General features: G+C 42.1%; 1 protein-coding gene across 5 annotated transcripts in view; it reads left to right on the forward strand.

Annotated features, from left to right (window-relative positions):
* abca2 (ATP-binding cassette, sub-family A (ABC1), member 2) overlaps nucleotides 1-18,174 on the forward strand; it is a 460,895-nt gene that overhangs the window by 370,404 nt on the left and 72,317 nt on the right. For all 5 annotated transcript variants that reach the window (XM_043719911.1, XM_043719914.1, XM_043719915.1 and 2 more), the window contains 3 exons: nucleotides 12,390-12,450; nucleotides 15,141-15,315; nucleotides 15,686-15,801. In XM_043719911.1, coding sequence (XP_043575846.1) covers nucleotides 12,390-12,450; nucleotides 15,141-15,315; nucleotides 15,686-15,801 — 352 coding nt within the window. The remainder of the gene's footprint in view (nucleotides 1-12,389; nucleotides 12,451-15,140; nucleotides 15,316-15,685; nucleotides 15,802-18,174) is intronic.

Genomic DNA, 18,174 nt, shown 5'->3' on the forward strand with positions numbered 1-18,174 from the left:
AAACAAAGCTCTTGTAGCATCAACTAAAACACAATATACTGATGGCTTTAAATTGGGGATTGTTACATCCCCACAATGTCTTGTTCTGGTGATAAAATGGATAGAATGGAAATTTGATTCAGACTCTCAGCTTTGTAAAATGGTGAAATCACTGTGCAGTATTGAGGAAAGAGAACATTATTCTAAATCATGTGATGAAACAATAACATGTAACTCCGAGAATATCGTTGTGTACTTTGCTCAGAACCCACATTGTTTCCAGTTTGGTAAACAGGGCACAAAGATAAGCATTTTAAACTTGGGTTCAACACGGAGGACTGTCCGACAGCTCCTTATGCAATGTCCTTGCAAAGTAATACCAAAGTAACTTCACTGCATGAAAACAAAATCATGTTGATAGTATGCTCCTGACTCTGCCCTTGGGAGACCCACACAGGGGGTACAGAATATTACACTGCTGTCTTAATGAGAATAATTTAATACCTTCATATGCAGTCTTGAAATACAATTTCTTAAATAAGTATGCAGTCAATGTTCCAAGCAATATTTTTGGGCTCTTGGAAGATCTGATAAATAGGAGGTTGGTAGTTTCGATTAATGGATCCTTACATTTAAATGAAACCATTAAAACCCAAGTTCTTTGCTTAATGATTTTTTTAGATAAATGGTGTAATAAATTAGCTTTTACTAATGACAGGAAATAATGTTGTTTCAAAGTGAAGGCTGATTTAATCAAAGATAGCATGATCTGGCTGTTCCTACGTTAGATGTGAGTTCTTTGATCCCCATCTAAATTTATCGCAAACTTGCAGCTTAAAAGTATCACTTCCAGCCGTGCGCACTAAGAATATGTGGGGATTGACTCATTTCTTTGCAGTTTTATTGCTAACAAACACTTTAAAACCAGCATTCTCTCATTTCTGCAATGGCATTATGTTATTTTCATATGGTAGAGCAATTCTATAAAATATTGCAGTTAAGAAACATTGGTGAAAAGATTCCTGTAATTCTTTAATCATAGAATCCCTACATTATGATGGCCAATTCGGCCCATCAAGTCCACACTGACCCTCCAGAGAGCATCCCACCCAGATTCAACCTTCTACCCTGTTCCTGTAACCCTGCATTTCCCATGGCAACTCCTGGATACTATGGCCAATTTATCATGGAATCACAACAGTGTGGAAACAGACCATTAGGCCCAACAAATCCTCACCAACCCTCCAAAGAGCAACCCACCCACACCCATTCCCCCACTCAATTATTCTACATTTACCCTTGACTAATGCACCTAATCTACACATCCCTGAACACTATGGGCAATTTAGCATGGCCAATTCACCTAACCTGCACATCTTTGGACTGTGGGTGGAAACCAGAGGAAACCCACGCAGACTTAGGCAGAATGTGCAAACTCCACACAGAGAGTTGCCCGAGGCTGGAATTGAACCCGGGTCCTTGGCGCAGTGAGGCAGAGTGCCACCCTGACGTGATGAGGCAACAATACTACCCCGTTTCTTCTGTTTATTCTTTCATGAATTTGGGCATGAACTTGGCCAAGGTCAGTATTTGTTGCCTGTCCCTGGTTGCCCTTGAACTGATATCTTAACAAGATGATGTCCACTTGCATTTCAAACCCATTCTTACTAGTCTATATGTTGGCCTGATCAGGTAAAGACAGCAGATTTCCTTTCATAAAGGATAGTAATAAACCAGGTGGAGTTTCAGGACAATTTGTGTCAGTTTTATGGTCACCAACACTGAGACTAGTTTTATATTCCAGATTTATTAAAATAACTAAAACTCTGAGTTACTATAGTGGGATTCAAGCTGATTCCCAGAGCAGCAGTGTGATTGATTCTTAACTCCCTACGTAGAACATAGAAAAGTATAGCACAGAACAGACCCTTTGACCCACGATGTTGTGCCAAGGTTTAATCCTATTGTAAAATAAAATAACTTAACCTACGTACCCTCAATTCACTGCTGTCCATGTGCATGTCCAACAGTCGCTTAAATGTCCTTAATGACTCTACTTCCACCACCAAGACTGGCAACGCATTCCATGCATTTACAACTCTCTGCGTAAAGAACCTTCCTCTGACGTCCCCTCTATACCTTTCTCCTAACACCTTAAAACTATGACACCTCATGCCAGTCAATCCTGCCCTGGGGAAAAGTCTCTGGCTATTGACTCTATCTATTCCTCTCATTATTTTGTACACCTCGATCAGGTCACCTCTCTTCCTCTTCCTCTCCAGAGAGAAAAGTCTCAGCTTAGTCAACCTCGCTTCGTAAGGCGAGCCCTCCAGTCTAGGCAGCATCCTGGTAAACCTTCTTTGCATCCTCTCCAAAGCCTCTGTATCTTTCCTATAGTAGGGCGCCCAGACCTGGACACAATATTCCAAGTGTGGTCTCACCAGGGACTTGTAGAGCTGCAGCAAAATCTCGCGGCTCTTAAACTCGATCCCCCTGTTAATGAAAGCCAAAACACCATATGCTTTCTTAACAACCCTATCCACTTGGGTGGCAACTTTGACGGATCTATGTACTTGCACACCCAGATCCCTCTGTTCCTCCACACTACCAAGAATCCTGTCTTTAATCCTATATTCAGCATTCAAGTTCAATCTTCCAAAATGCATCACTTCACATTTATCCAGGTTGAACTCCATCTGCCATATCTCAGCCCAGCTCTGCATCCTGTCTATGTTGCGCTGCAGCCTGCAATAACCCTTGTTACTATCAACGGCACCTCCAACCTTTGTGTCATCTGCAAATTTATGAACCCACCCCTCAACCTTCTCACCCAAGTCATTTATAAAAACTACAAAGAGCAGAGGCCCAAGAACAGAGCCTTGCGGGACCCCACTCAACACTGACCTCCAGGCAGAATACTTTCCATCTACAACCACTCTCTGTCTTCTGTCAACCAACCAATTCTGAATCCAGATAGCCAAATCTCCCTGTATCCCATACTTCCTGACTTTATGAATGAGCCTACTGTGGGGAATCTTATCAAATGCCTTGCTGAAGTCCATATACATCTCATCCACCGGTCGACCTGTCTTGTCACCTCCTCAAAGAAATCAATAAGATTTGTGAGGCATGACCTGCCCCTCACAAAGCCATGCTGACTGCCTTTAATCACACTATGCTTTTCCAAATAGTCATAAATCCTGTCCCTGAGAATTCTTTCTAAAACTTTGCTGGCCACAGACATAAGGCTGACTGGTCTGTAATTGCCAGGGAATTCCCTATTACCCTTCTTGAAAAGAAGAATAACATTCGCCTCCTTCCAACCTTCTGGTACGACTCCCGTAGAGAGTGAGGAAGCAAAGATCTCGCCAGCGGCTTAGCAACCTCCTTTCTTGCTTCCAGGAGCAGCCTAGGATAAATAAATAAATAGTCAGCAATGCCCATATGCTGTGAATTAATTCAAAAACAGAGGGATATGTTTGAATTTGAGGCAGTTCAGAGGAGATTGATTCCAGAGTTCTAAGGTGATAGGAGAAATATTTTAAAAGATCCTGAGGGGCAACATTTCCATGCAGAGGCTGTTGAGTTTATGGAATGAGCTGCCAGAGGAAGTGGTAGAAGATACAGTTATAACATTTAAAAGGGATTTGGATGGGTATAAGAAAAGGAATGATTTAGATGGATATGGACCAGATACTGGCAAATGGGGCTAGGTTAGATTGGGGTGTCTGGTTGGCATGGATGAGTGGACTGAAGGGACTGTTTGTGTTCTGTATGACTCTGTGATTAGCCTAGGTCTTTGTATCACTATTCAGTAACATGATCACTAGGCGGCTGTCTCCCCAAAAAGTCAACGTTATGACTTTGAGCATTTTGAACTTGATAAAAGATATGATAATAGAAGGCTGATATGTATAAACATTAGGAGAGAAATTGGGTTGGTGATAATGATGCTGGACCAGTAATTCAGAACCTCAAACTGATGCAGTTGGGGGCGTGGGGTCAAATCCCACCATGGCAGCTGATAGAATTTTTAAAATGTCATAAAAAAAATCTGATTCACTATTGGTGACCATTGTCAATGGTTGCAAAAAACCCATCTGCTTCGTTAATGTTCTGGAGGGAAGACCATTGGCTCTCCTTCACTGGTCTGGCCTTCAGTGTAGCTCCGTACCCACAGCAACATGACTGACATATAACGGTTCACTGAGTTAACCGAGAGAATAACTCTCCATTCGAGGGAAATTAGGAATAGGCAACAAATGCCGATCTTGCCTGCGACTTCGCTATCCCATAAATGAGTCTTAAAAGCTGAGAAAGAAGCACATTTAGTACAGAATGAGCTGGATTAGCATTACGATGCGGTGGAGTCTTTAACTAATTTAATGTTGAGGCAGAGCTCCGTCTGTGAACTGGTACCACCTGTGATGATTGGGCAGAATACCAGCACAAGCAACAATTGCCTTCAGGTTATGGGAATCCCACTCTCCTGAGGCTCCAGTTGATTGTGGAATCAGGTCACAGATATTCATCCCTAAATCTGAGAATGAGAGAATGGGAATAAGGAGGCCTAGCACTTAGCGAAGCTAGAACAACACCCTCTAACACTATCTGTGAATGCCTCCTGTAAATATATGCATAGAATTAGCAGATCAATCTATATTGCAAGGTACCAATCACCTGAATTGGGAACATACAAGTAGGCTAATGATTCCTTGTGAACATGTATATGTCCTTATTGTTCTGCACCCCAAATAACAGTGCTGATGTTAAAGACAGAAACCTAGAACTTGCTGCATTGTCACATCCCTTGCTTTATTATTAGGAAACACCTCAGATTTTTCTTTCCTGGGATCTGGAAACTGTTAAACCTTCCGATATTGTAATATTCTGCAGACTGCCTGCAATCTTTTATTGTCTCTCTTCTTCATGAATAAGATGTGAGAAGCTCAGTGAGCTGATATGGTAACTTATGGGCTCAATCCTTTTCCATGCAAACATGTTCCAATTCAAATATCCTCACATAATCCTTAAAAATGAGCAAATGAAATGCGATGAACAGTATTACACACCATTGACTCCAAGGCTGAATTAAATATTATTAAGCACACTTTACGCTGTGGCTCCTGACTAAGTATAATGTATTAAGACTGTCTCCACAATAACAACTTTGTGCAGGGTGAGTCACAGCTTGCCAAGCCGTTTTTTTTCTTATTAAACCTTTTTTTTTTGTAATGTTATAGTAACCTCTGAGTTTCCCAGTCACAACTAACCGAATCAATATGAATTGATAAACAGGCAGGTCCTTTCTCCCAGGAACATGGGGAAATCCCCATAAATCTCATAACCCTAACTCCTCATTGCTCATGTTGCATAGTCAAAGAGACCTTAACAATTCCCAGACAGTCAGACATACTGTTAAAATTGCTAGGAACTGATTAGCCACAACCTGGCCACTTGCAAAAAATTGTTCATCCTGTTTTTGTTTTTTTGAGAGGAGAGGGGGAAAGCATTTAGCCCCTTTGCGTAAGAGAGAAATGGAAGTTGGTGACTACCTCCTTCTATTTGGTTACCCACCCTCTACTGGTATTTCAGTGATGGGAAGTTGTCAGGTGACTGGCCCACTGTTGCACTCATTGTGGCCAGGGAGTGTTTTGTCTCATTCCACTGTGTTTAATAACCATGGATGGGGGGAGGATGGGAATGGGCATGCCATGTGGCAGTGCCTGTGCCAGGCAAATCCTGGCAACATCTCTGCAGCTTTGGCTGAAAGGTTTTTCCTGTTTGGGCACACCATACCCGATGGATGTTCCACCCCATTAGAAAGGTGCCTTCCCACGCTGTCTTGGCCCTGCCCCACCCACGCTAATGTTCATCTGACTGGGCCTGGTGAGGCCAATCCAACTTACCCTCCTGCCCCAGCCCTCTCCGTTGCTCCTCAACAGGGACTAACCGCAGTCCCAGCACTGGCCACGACTTCCTGTGGCACTTCTGAGTACTGGAAACATTTTGTAGAGAAGGCAGTCAGCCTCAGTCCTGCCTCTTCAGATGGGGAGTAGACTATTGCCACCACATAAATTCTAGACCATTGAGTACAGGTGAACAATAATATACTCCACTGATCAATCTTGAGCTATAGGGAGAGTCTGAACAGTCTGGGGCTGTTTTCCCTGGAGCATCAGAGACTGAGGGGTGACCTTATAGAGGTTTACAAAATTATGAGGGGTATGGATAGGTAAATAGGCAAAGTCTTTTCCCTGGGGTCGGGGAGTCCAGAACTAGAGGGCGTGGGTTTAGGGTGAGAGGGAAAAGATATAAGAGAGACCTACAGGGCAACTTTTTCACACAGAGGGTGGTAGGTAAATGGAATGAGCTGCCAGAGGAAGTGGTGGAGGCTGGTAATATTGCAATATTTAAGAGGCATTTGGATGGGTATATGAATAGGAAGGGTTTGGAGGGGTATGGACTGGGTGCTGGCAGGTGGGACTAGATTGGGTTGGGATATCTGGTCGGCAAGGACAGGTTGGACCGAAGGGTCTGTTTCCGTGCTGTACATCTCTATGACTCTATAACATGTGGATAACAGAGTGATATAATCCTAACACAACAGAACTTTTGTGATGGATTACTGGACTACACAATTGTCAATCATTTATTTATGGTAGATATTGGACGTAACTTAGTTTCAGTGATCGCCATCAATATTTTATGTTGAACCATGAAGGTCTATTTTCATTCTGCTCAGTGAATTACATTTCCAGTCAGTGAGAATATTAAAAGTGAACTTAAACCAAAGTTTTAAGATATTCAGAGTTGTATGGAACAGCATAGAAATATTTCAGGGAAAAGGAGACAATGCGTACATGCATCTTGTCCATTCATTTATCTTCTTTCCTTCCTGTAAAGTACCTAGATATTTCAATCGAACAAGTCTTGCACCCATTGTCCATTTGATCAGGATACTTGAAGTGGAAACTTCCTGAGGTGTCATCCATTAAACCTGTAATATGCCAGAATATGCAGAACAAAAATCTATTGCTATGAGTCTTGAAAATTTCAATTGATCCTCCATCCAAAACCTCTTGGGAAAGAATTCCAGATATCAGTTACTGCCTGGGTGAAAAAGTGCTTCCTAATTTCAGTCGCCAATGATGTAGTTCGAATTTTCAGGGTTTGTTTTCTGAATTTCTCCATTGAAGAGATGAGTTTTTTTTTTATATTGTATGCCTTGAACCTCCTTGTCACTTTAAAAGTGCCTATTGGTACATCCTTCACCCTTTGAAACTCAAGAGAAGTCAAGCTAAGTTTATGCCACCCATCCTCAAAGTAACCTTTTGAGCTGCAATATAATTTCAGAAACTGCGTAATGATTTTTTTTCCCCTCCATTTGTGTAAGACCAGTGCCTTCTCAGTATTTGAACCTTTCATTGAGTAGTATGCATGAAGATCCAAATTTATGTTTGGCACTGCAATGCCTCTTGGCACCAGATAGAATCTTTACACATTCTAGTGTGAGCAGAAAGATCTAGGAGTAAGTAATGCTAATTAGAATAGCAAAGGAAGAAACTAATTTTTGCAGGTTTTCTTGAATACTTATTTTTTCCTGTTGTTGCATTTCTTGAATGGCAGCTGCTGACTTCCAGGAGCTTTGATTCCTTGTCAAGATTTATAGATCAGTAACTCGACTCACCTCCACAGCTAAATGTGCATTACTTAATTATTCAGGAAGCCTTGCTGGCAGAAGTTAAGAGCCTATTGAATTCATGTCATATTTAGCTGGAATATTCTGTGCCAGAACAAAAACGGAAACCTATCATTTCAGAATTGTTGATGTATGGGGGAATGGGTCTAGGTGGGTTACTCTTCAGAGGGTCGGTGTGGACTAGTTGGGCCGAAGACCCTGTTTCCACACTGTAGGGAATCTAATCATATCCCAAGTTCATTGACCATCCATGTCTGGTAGGAGCAGTGTGAATCACAGCGTTATAGGGTCAGCGATTTAACCATGAAAAGCTGGTTATATAACATGAACTATTATAAAATCTTCCGTGTCTCATATTTTTATTAAACACAAGATCATGACGGTACAGGAGCAGAATTCAGTGATTCAACCCGTCCAGTCCAAAGGAGGTTTACAAGGATGATCCCGGGGATGAAGAGCTTGAGATATGAGGAGGAGTTGAGGACTCTAGGTCTGTACTTGATCGAGTTTAGAAGGATGAGGATGTATTTCATTAAAACTTACAGAAACTTACTGAGAGGCCTGTAGAGATAGGGCTTGGAGAACGTGAGACTAGGACCCTAGGGCACAGTCTCAGAGTGATCCTTTGGAACAGAGATGAGGAGGAATTTCTTCAGCTGGAGGTCGCTTAATTTGTGAAACTCATGTTTCTCAACTCCATTCTCCTACCTTCTTCCCTTAACCTTTGATCTTCTTACTAATCTAGAACCTGTCGCAAGTAAACTTAATGACTTGGCCTCCACAGACCTCTGCAGCAATGAGTTCCACAGATTAACCACCCTCTGGTTGAAGAAATTTCTCCTCATCTCTGTTCCAAAGGGCCACCCCTTCAATCTGATACTGTGCCCTTGGATCCTAATCTCCCCCCTTCCATCTTCTCTGCGTCCATTCTAGACCGGCCTCTTACTTAGTTTCTGTAAGTTTCAATGAGATATCCCCTCCAATTTCTAAAGTCTATCAAGTACAGATCCAGAGTCCTCAACCACTCCATATATGACAAGCCTTTCATCCTCGGGATCATTCTTGTAAACCTCCCGTGGACCCCTTCCAACGTCAGCACATTTTTCCTTAGATCCAGAGCCCAAAACTGCTCACTATGTTCCAAATGCAGTCTGACCAGAGGCATACATCTCTGCTCTTGTATTCCAGAAAATAATTGGAAATAAATTTAAAAATGCAAGCATTTTTATTCCCTTTTACATCCCCTCAGATATTCCAAAATGCGTAATGGACAATAGAGTGTTTGATGAAACCAATGACTATTGCGGGAGGTATTGTGGTGCAATGGATAGCATCCCCTCTGAAACCTCCATGTTCAAGTCCGACTCCAGGACTTGCTTACAATGTAAGGTGCATTTATACGGGTCAGTTAGTGACCTGCAAATCCTGTCAGTGTATATAATGGAAGGCAGTTAGTGTGGGTAGTCTCCTGGTCAGCCATCTTGCTGAAGGTAATGTCAGTCCCTCTATAGTAATTGTGGGCCAATCCATTCGGAAGGTCACAGTTACCAATATTCTGTTAGGGCGTTGTAGCTGAAGTGAAGGACTAACTGTTACAGTGCTGGAAGTGTGAAACATCAATGGAAAAGTTGAGGAGTGATGAGAATTTCTTCCCTGTGAATCTGTGAAATTCTTTGCTGTAGAGAACTGTCAAGGGTTAAGTACATTTAAGGTCAAGAGAAACAGATTTTTAATCAGTAAGGGAATGAAGGGTTATACGAGAAGACAGCAGAAAGTTGAGGACTATCAAATCAACTATGATCTCATTGAATGGCAGACCAGACTCGATGGGCTGAATAGTCTACTTCATACTATGATCGAGACTTTCTCTAATGGCCATTGCAGCTGTAGACTGTTTCACTGAGTGCAGTATGAACTGTTGTATTTGCTTCCACTCTAATCTTCGCTGCAGTTCAGTCTTTTCCAGCCTGTTTGGTCCAGATTTAGATCGTGTAGTTCTGTTGCATAAAGTGGTCTGTAAGGATTTGCAGCAGAACTTTGTGTTGTTTCAAAAGCAATCAAGCATCGACATTCTGAATGATGTTGTTGTGAGCCATTGGAACCTAGTATTACAGTGCCACCTATCGGCAGTAAAACAATCGACCATTCCTGTTTCCCACCTCACAATTATAAATAAGCAGTAAATTCTGTACTTTTTAAAGAACGTGTTTTAAGATAAGTACAAGCTCTGTTGTGAATCAGAACAAAGATGCACCGATCTACAATGATTGATTTACTTGGCAAATGCAAGTTCCCAAACCAATCAACAGCCTTCATATTTGCTGAATTCAAGGTGATTACTTCACCGCTAGTCCTCAGGAGAACGCTCCCCGATAATACACAACGTTGATTGTGCCACTCTGCAAAGGTTGGCATGGTGGCTGTATGGTTAGCACTGCTGCCTCACAGCTCCAGGGACCCGGGTTCGATTCCACCCTTGGCAACTGTCTGTGTGGAGTTCGCACGTTCTCCCCGTGTCTGCATGGGTTTGCTCTGGTTTCCTCCAAAGATGTGCAGGTTAGGTGGATTGGCCATGCTAAATTGCCCAAAGTGTCCAAGGGTGTGTCGGCTGGGTGAATTGACCGTGTGAAATGCAATGTTACGGGTGTAGGGTAGGGGATAGATCTGGGATGCTCTTCTAAGGGTCATTGTGGACTTGATGGGCCGAATGGCCAGCTTCCATACTGTAGAGATTCTGTGGAGGTGCATGAAGGGCTTGTACTGAGGCCACAGCACTGGAGATTGGCTACACTGAGGCCATGGCAAAAGTGAGGACTGCAGATGCTGGAAACCAGTGTAGATCACAGTGGTGCTGGAAAAGCCCAGCAGGTCAGGCAGCATCCGAGGAGCAGGAAAATCAACATTTCGGGCAAAAACCCTTCATCAGGAAGAGGCCATGTTTGACTAAACCGAATTGCATCTTTATTGAATATCAGTCCACCATTCTGTCAGAGCATAGGGAGGTGAACTTGGATGTGATTCTGAATGTTACGAGCACCGGGACTTGATGATGAGTGTTAGCAGCGTGATGAAACAACTGTGGGTTTTGTAAGCACTGGAGAGTGTCTGCTGTCTTCAGCTAAGATGATATCCTAGAGTTGACAATGCTGGGGTGGAGTTGCTGAACATTGCAACATGCCCTGGGTGAACTAGTTAGATCTGGCACCATTCTGGAGCACAAACCAGAGCTTTTGTAAAAATATGATGCTTTAAAGATATTTGGCAAATCTCAAGGAAAAGGAATGCAGTGGATAAATCGTCCAGAGAGCTAGCATTGGTATAATGTGCTGAATGGACTAACTTCTGTGTTGTAAAAGCCTATGGATGCAGATCCTAATCTAGTAATTTGAGAGTTGTGTGTCTGAAATGAAAGTGACTTGATACCCCAGAGTTCAGAGAGTAGTAATTTTAAACTTGAATACCAAGAAGTGCAGTGCATTAGTGCAATCGGCAGCATTGTTTTTTTATGGTAGTTCGAGATTTGCTGGTCACTGGTCTCTTGCAGCCTCCTTTGTCAAATACTTGAGGTTTTACTGTGCAAATTGAACTAATTCCATCAGGATTGTAATGATAATAAACTTAAAATGTTCTGAAATTAGAGGGAGAAATCATTAAAATTTAAGTTTTTGACCTTTCATCCATATGAGCAAAAGTCAACAATGTAATAGATTTTAAGCAAAGCAAGAAAAAGGAGAGTGAGTCTTGCAATATGGTGCAAACATTTTCAATAAATATTATCACGTACTATTGAAAGATGGTTTTGTAAAGTTGGCAGGTTGTGCAGGAGTGCAGTTGTTGAGTTCCACTCAGTGCAACCAGACCAGTGTCCCTCCTCCTCCTTTGATGCTGCCTGATCTGCTGCGCTTTTCCAGCAACACATTTTTAAGCTCTGATCTCCAGCATCTGCAGTCCTCACTTTCTCCCAGTGTTCTCCAAGTATCAACCTTGATATCTTTCAATGTTTCAGATGGCCCCATTTCAACACTTATTGACTGAGTGTGTGTGTGTAACTCTATGGATAGGCGAACTGGACTACACGTTCTGTTTTATTGAGGAAAAAAGATACTGTTGTATGGTGTTACAAAAACAAAACTTAATCACAAGCAGGCGTGTTAGACCTGGGCAAAGTTCCACGTCCAACATCCATTAGAACCGACTATGTATCCACTAATCCTATTAATATTTATGGAGCTCTCCTGTGTTTTCCTTTATTATAAAAGTGAGTGTACCATTACTATTGTACCACATTAACTATGAAATGCCTGGAATATCCTGAGGTCATGATGGGTGCGAAGGAAATGCAGCTTATTGCTTTCCAGAAAGGCGTAGAGAATTGATTCACTCCAACTCGATTATCTACTTAACACCATATTGCTGTTTGCACAGGCTGTGTGTGCTGATTTTAGTTGTTATCCTAATGTACATTATTTTTATGCTTCGATGATTCTATGATTTGAGACGTTCTAATGTGGTGAAAGACAGCAGAAATGTCAAATTTTATTTATTTCACTTGCAAGAGAAAAGCCTCAAATCGTCAGATTTAAAATATCTCCAATTTTTTTAGCTCTAGTATTAAGTTTGCATGCACTTTAGTTACGCAAAGTTGCTGTTGCTGACTCGAAGATTTCACAATGGTAATTTTAATCATTGTCTTCCTTTTGTTTTGCAGGGATCACCGTGACAAACCACCCAATGAACAAGACCAGTGCAAGCTTGTCTCTCGATTACCTGTAAGAGTAAACATTGCATTTAATATTCAATCCTGGATTGCAGGTGTTCACCACCAGAATTCCTTTATATTGTTTCCTATTCACACATGTAATTATCTCACCAGTCTAAATAAAACAACGCTCAGACCTGCCACATGGCCAGTGTAATATGAGGATTACAAGGCAACCCAGTGCCTGAATGTATTGTGGGTGACAGGCTATGGTGTGAAAGCACATCAATGCCCCGTGCTATGGAACTGCAGATCCCTAGCTTTCCTCTCACATTGTCTGTTCAAAGTTTAAAAATCACACAACACCAGGTTCTAGTCCAACAGATTTATTTGAAAGTACAGGTAGACAATCCTTTATCCGAAATTGTCAGGACCAGCTGTTTTTCGGAATTCAGAATTTTTTTGAATTTCAGAATAAATGACAGTTTAATGGTGAAATTTTTAAATACCTTACTAGAGGAGCAGACTTAGTAACTAAAACAGGCCTTGAGAGAAAATCCAGACCTGCTGGTGCTAGGCCATGCCCCTCCCCAAGTCGCATCTGAGTGACATGCATCCAGTGGGTGTGGAGTTGGGTTAACTGTTTGCTCGCCAGACAACCTTGTTAATGAGAAAAAGACTTCACAAAAAAGCCTTTGGATTTCAGAGCTTTCGGATTTTGGATGTTCAGATAAAGGATCATCTACCTGTGCAAGCTTTCAGAGTACTGCTCCCTAATCAGGCAATTAGTGGGGCAGGATCATAAGACACAGAATTTATAGCAAAAGATCGCAGTGTCATGCAATTAAAGCAATATATTGAACAAACTTAGATTGCTGTTAAGTCTTTCATCTTTTAGAATGGATTGCAAGTTCAGGTTCATTAATATGTAAATCCCAGAACTACTTTTAAGTCACATTCTCAAGATAGCTTAAGGTTTTATAAAGGGACATCTCAGCTCAGACAATGCATTAAAGGTGTGAGATTAGAGTAATGAACCAAAACCTGTAACCCATTTTAAAAGATGAAAGACTTAACATAAATCTTGTTTTTTTCAATATATCGTTTTAATTGCATGGCACAGTGATCTTTTGCGATAAATTCTGTGTCTTATGATCCTGCTGCACAGCTACCTGATGAAGGAGCAGCGCTCTGAAAGCTTGGACTACCAAATAAACCTGTGGGACTATGAGCTGGTGTTGTGTGATTTTTAACTTTGTCCATCCCAGTCCAACACTGGCGCATCCACATCGTTGTCTGTTCAGTAAGTGTCTGTTGATGATTGCCCACAAGAGGGAGTGCGTGGAGTTAACCTATTTTAATCATAGAGGTCACAAGCATACCATTGCGCAGATGAATTATTTTTAAATCGTATGATGCTGTAGGTTTGCAAACTGTGATGCATGGGCTGTGCTCGTCCACAAGGGCTTCCCTAGACATCTGTGAAATTATCGCATTTCTATCTGTTCCTGACTAGGTACACAGCTTTGTGTCTTGAGGGTTCTGATTTTACTGATCTTTTATTTTTCTTTATATGTTTATTTAGTTCTACATGATTTCTCTTGCCCCACACCAAGAGAAAATAAAAATCATATTTTGCGATGATGGCACTGCGTATCCAATTTATAGTTGGTAGTTTTTTTTTGCAAGGTTAAATAGTGGCTGCTGAGTAACTGGTGAATATTTGTATTGAGTATCACAGTATAGGGAAACATTTTGGACATATATAGCGTGCAATTCAAGCCTGCTTTTATCCCCTGACCTGTTATGATGGGCCATGTGGTGGGCGGCACGGTGGCACAGTGGTTAGCACTGCTGCTTCACAGCGCCTGAGACCCGGGTTCAATTCCCGCCTCAGGTGACTCTCTGTGTGGAGTTTGCACATTCTCCCTGTGTCTGCGTGGGTTTCCTCCGGGTGCTCCGGTTTCCTCCCACAGTCCAAAGATGTGCAGGTCAGCTGAATTGGCCATGCTAAATTGCCCGTAATGTTAGGTGAAGGGGTTAATGTAGGGGTATGGGTGGGTTGCGCTTCGGCGGGTCAGTGTGGACTTGTTGGGCCGAAGGGCCTGTTTCCACACTGTAATGTAATCTAATCTAATCCCAACCTCGGGTGACTGTATGGAGTTTGCGCATTTTCTCCATGTCTTGTGTGAATAGATGTACGACTTAAGTTTGAAAGTTAATCTTGTGCCTACTATGAAAAGTAACAGAGGATTAATTATGCCTGTTTGCTGCCGTCAATAGAAATGGAGGGAAATAACCTTCAACAGTAATACAGATGAGAGACTGTCCATTTTTCTCCTCCGAAGTCAGAGGGTGCATCGTAAGCTTAAATTGCACAGGAACTAGACAGGAGAGAGCCTCCCCGTAACAGATCAGTTCTTTAATTTATAAATACTGTGCTGAAGAACCTAATTGGAAAAGTAGTCTTGGCTAAAAATCACAAAGGGGTCAGACAGCTCTGATGAAGAGTTTTCTAGCTTTGAAAAGTTAGCTTCCTCTCTCCCCAGATGCTGCCTGACCAGCTGTGATGTCCAGCATTTTCTGTTTGCAGTACAGTTTCCAGCATCTGCAGTAATTTGCTCCTCCTGTTGGCTAGACTTAGTTTCTCCATTGGCCTTGGAACTACATTGGTAATCACTATTAAACGGGGTGGAATCTCCAGCTGGTAGTTTGATTTAATAAATTCTCAGGCTTTTTTCTTTCTTGAATTGTGTTCAGTCTGCAGGGCACAGATGTGGTCATTGCCATCTTCATCATTGTGGCCATGTCATTTGTGCCAGCCAGCTTCGTGGTGTTCCTGGTGGCAGAGAAATCAACCAAAGCAAAGCACCTACAATTTGTCAGTGGATGTGACCCAGTGATCTACTGGCTGGCCAACTACATCTGGGACATGGTGAGGATAAGTTTTGTTCTTCAAGAAGAGAAGGATGTTTTTTAAGCATTCAATGTAAGACATGACTGTTCACTATAAAGAGCCCCAATGGCAAATGATAACCTGAGTGAATGTTTGCCAAAGTTATGTTTCCACTGATTCTAATATTATACCGTAATGGAATTGAAAAAGCTTCCAAAACAGAATGTTTCAAAAGAGAATTTCACATGAACTGTGATTTGCTTTCACACAGCTGGCCTGTAATATGGATGCTAAATATCTTGAAACCTAATAGTTCTCAATGTTTTCTCTCAGCGCGCAAGATGAACACCTCAGTTATCGCTCGTCCATTCACCTTTTTCTTCCTTGTCCTCTGCTTCTCCATCTGCAGCTCAATTACCTGGTACCAGCAACGTGTTGTATCATCATTCTCTTTGTGTTTGATCTGCCAGCCTACACATCGCCCACCAACTTCCCAGCAGTCCTCTCACTCTTCTTATTGTATGGGTAAGTCAACTGCTCCAGGTGTGCACCTAGAAACTAAATGGGCAGTAAGGAAGTGATGGAGGCTTGTACAACTGCAACATTTAAGAGGCATTTGGATGGGTATATGAATAGGAAGGGTTTGGAGGGATATGGTCCAGGTGCTGGCAGGTGGGACTAGATTGGGTTGGGATAGCTGGTTGGCATGGACAGGTTGGACCGAAGGGTCTCTATCCATGCTGTACATCTCTATGACTCTATATGACAAATTCTGATGCTTTTTGTTTTATTTTGTTACCAAATTTATACCAGTCCCAATTTCTCAGCCAACAATCCTGTAAGAACATAAGAAATTAGAGGAGTAGAATATTCATTCCCTCATGTCTGATCTACATCAGGCCTCAACTCCTCATTAACACCAGCTCCTCCGAGGCCTCCATTATTCTGTTTCAAAAATCTACCTGTCACATCTTTGCTTATTTTCAGTGATCAAGTATCCACAGCTGTCTTGGGTACAGATTTCCAAACATTCACTGCTCTCTTGAGGACGATCTAAATTTTAAATTAATGTCCCCTTAGCCTGTACCCGTGCCCCATAGATTGAGATTCCCCCACTAGTGGAAGCAGCTGATCAGCATCTACCCTGTCAAGCCTCCTCAAAACCGTGTTTCAATAAAATCATCCCTCGTTCTTCTGAACTTTAATGAATAAAGCCTTTACCTGTTCAGCTGCTTTTGATAGGTTCAGCTCATCCCAAAAATCAGCCTAGTGCATTTCCTTTGAACTCTCTCCAGTACATGTGCATCCTTTCTTAAATATTGGGACAAAACCTGAATGGGTCACTCCAGGAGCAGCGACACCTACACCCCTGTGTAGATTTAAACAAGATTTCCCTCCTATTAAGCTCCAAACCCCTAGCAAAAAAGGCCACAAGTGTCATGTCTTGGATTGTGAATGGTCATCTTTTATTTCAAATCTGAACAGGACAGAGGAGCATGCAAGCTGCCCGTTCTGTACTCGCCAGGCTGACTTGAGATATGCAGCAAAGGTTGTGCCCCAGAGAGTCAGAGTTCCTATTTCTGTTCACTGCAGCAAGTCCTCTGGAAAGTGTGTGATTGTGTAAATGCTGGGTGAGACATACCCTTCCACCTTGAAGTAGCTCATTGGGACTTGCAGTTAAAGGTCAAATTTGGATCAGTTGTTCATTGGTTGTTTCCCCACATGTGACCGTGGCAAGATTCAGGAGAGATAGTACCTAAAAATCAAAAAGACTCAACCAAATCACTTTGAATAAATCTTCAGCCTGTGATAGTCACCATAGTCCACTAGTCAAGAGAGAATTTGGTGTAAAAAAATGCCGTTTTACTTTATCTCTTAGTCAGAGAAACAGTAATTCCTGATTAGTCAAGAAAAATCCTGATCTTTAAAGTAAAATACTTATGTCTGTATAGTTAATGTTTTTGATTCACTTACGAGTAGGTAGTTTTTATTTCTGCATTACATTTAATTACTTGACTTTATATTTGACTCTTTTCTGTGGATGCTGTGCCTTTTTTTATCTACCACCTGCACTGCAGAGCCCCAGTCACCTAAGAAATCTGTGTCAAACTACCACACCCAGCTCGAGTGGAACATATAAGTAAGGCAGTTTTGCTATAGTTGTACAGGGCGCTGGTAGGACCACACCTGGGATACTGTGTACAGTTCTGGTCTCCTTACTTACGAAAAGATAAAATGGTTGCAGTTGTTGTGGGTATGTTCGCCAAGCTGGGAACTTGGTTTGCAGATGTTTTGTCTTCTGTCTAGGTGGCCCCTCAGTGTTGTGGAGCCTCCTGTGAAGTGCTGCTTTACTGTGTCCGTTGGAATTTATTTGGTTTTGTTCCTGCTGCTTCCGGTTGCCAGTTCTGGTTGTTCGTTGCAGTGATCGGTAAATTGGGTCTAGGTCAATGTGTTTATTGATGCTACTGGAAATTCTCTGGTTGTGCTCTGTTGGGTTTGTCCTATTATTGCTGTGTTGTCCCAAGGGAATGCATTACAAAAAGTGGACAGAAAAAGCGCACACACGGACCAGATCCGGAACTACAACAGCAACCACCCAAACACACACAACAGAAGCTGCACTAAGACCCTGTTCAAAAAGGCTACAACACACTCCCAATCTACGAAGAGAAGAATGGAAGCACCTCTACAAGGTCTTTGCCAAGAACGGATATCCCTGCAACTTCATCCACAGATGCCTGGCAGACAGACTACGCGACATGGACATGTCATGACTCAACACACTAACCACGCTACCTTACATTAAAACAAATCTCGGGACTAACAGCCAGCTTCTTTGACCATTTGGGTTCACGACAGCCCATAAACAGACAGCTACACTCAGATAACATTTCACCA

Source organism: Chiloscyllium plagiosum, chromosome 30 (genome assembly GCF_004010195.1).
Source record: "Chiloscyllium plagiosum isolate BGI_BamShark_2017 chromosome 30, ASM401019v2, whole genome shotgun sequence".
Taxonomy (NCBI): Eukaryota; Metazoa; Chordata; class Chondrichthyes; order Orectolobiformes; family Hemiscylliidae; genus Chiloscyllium; species Chiloscyllium plagiosum.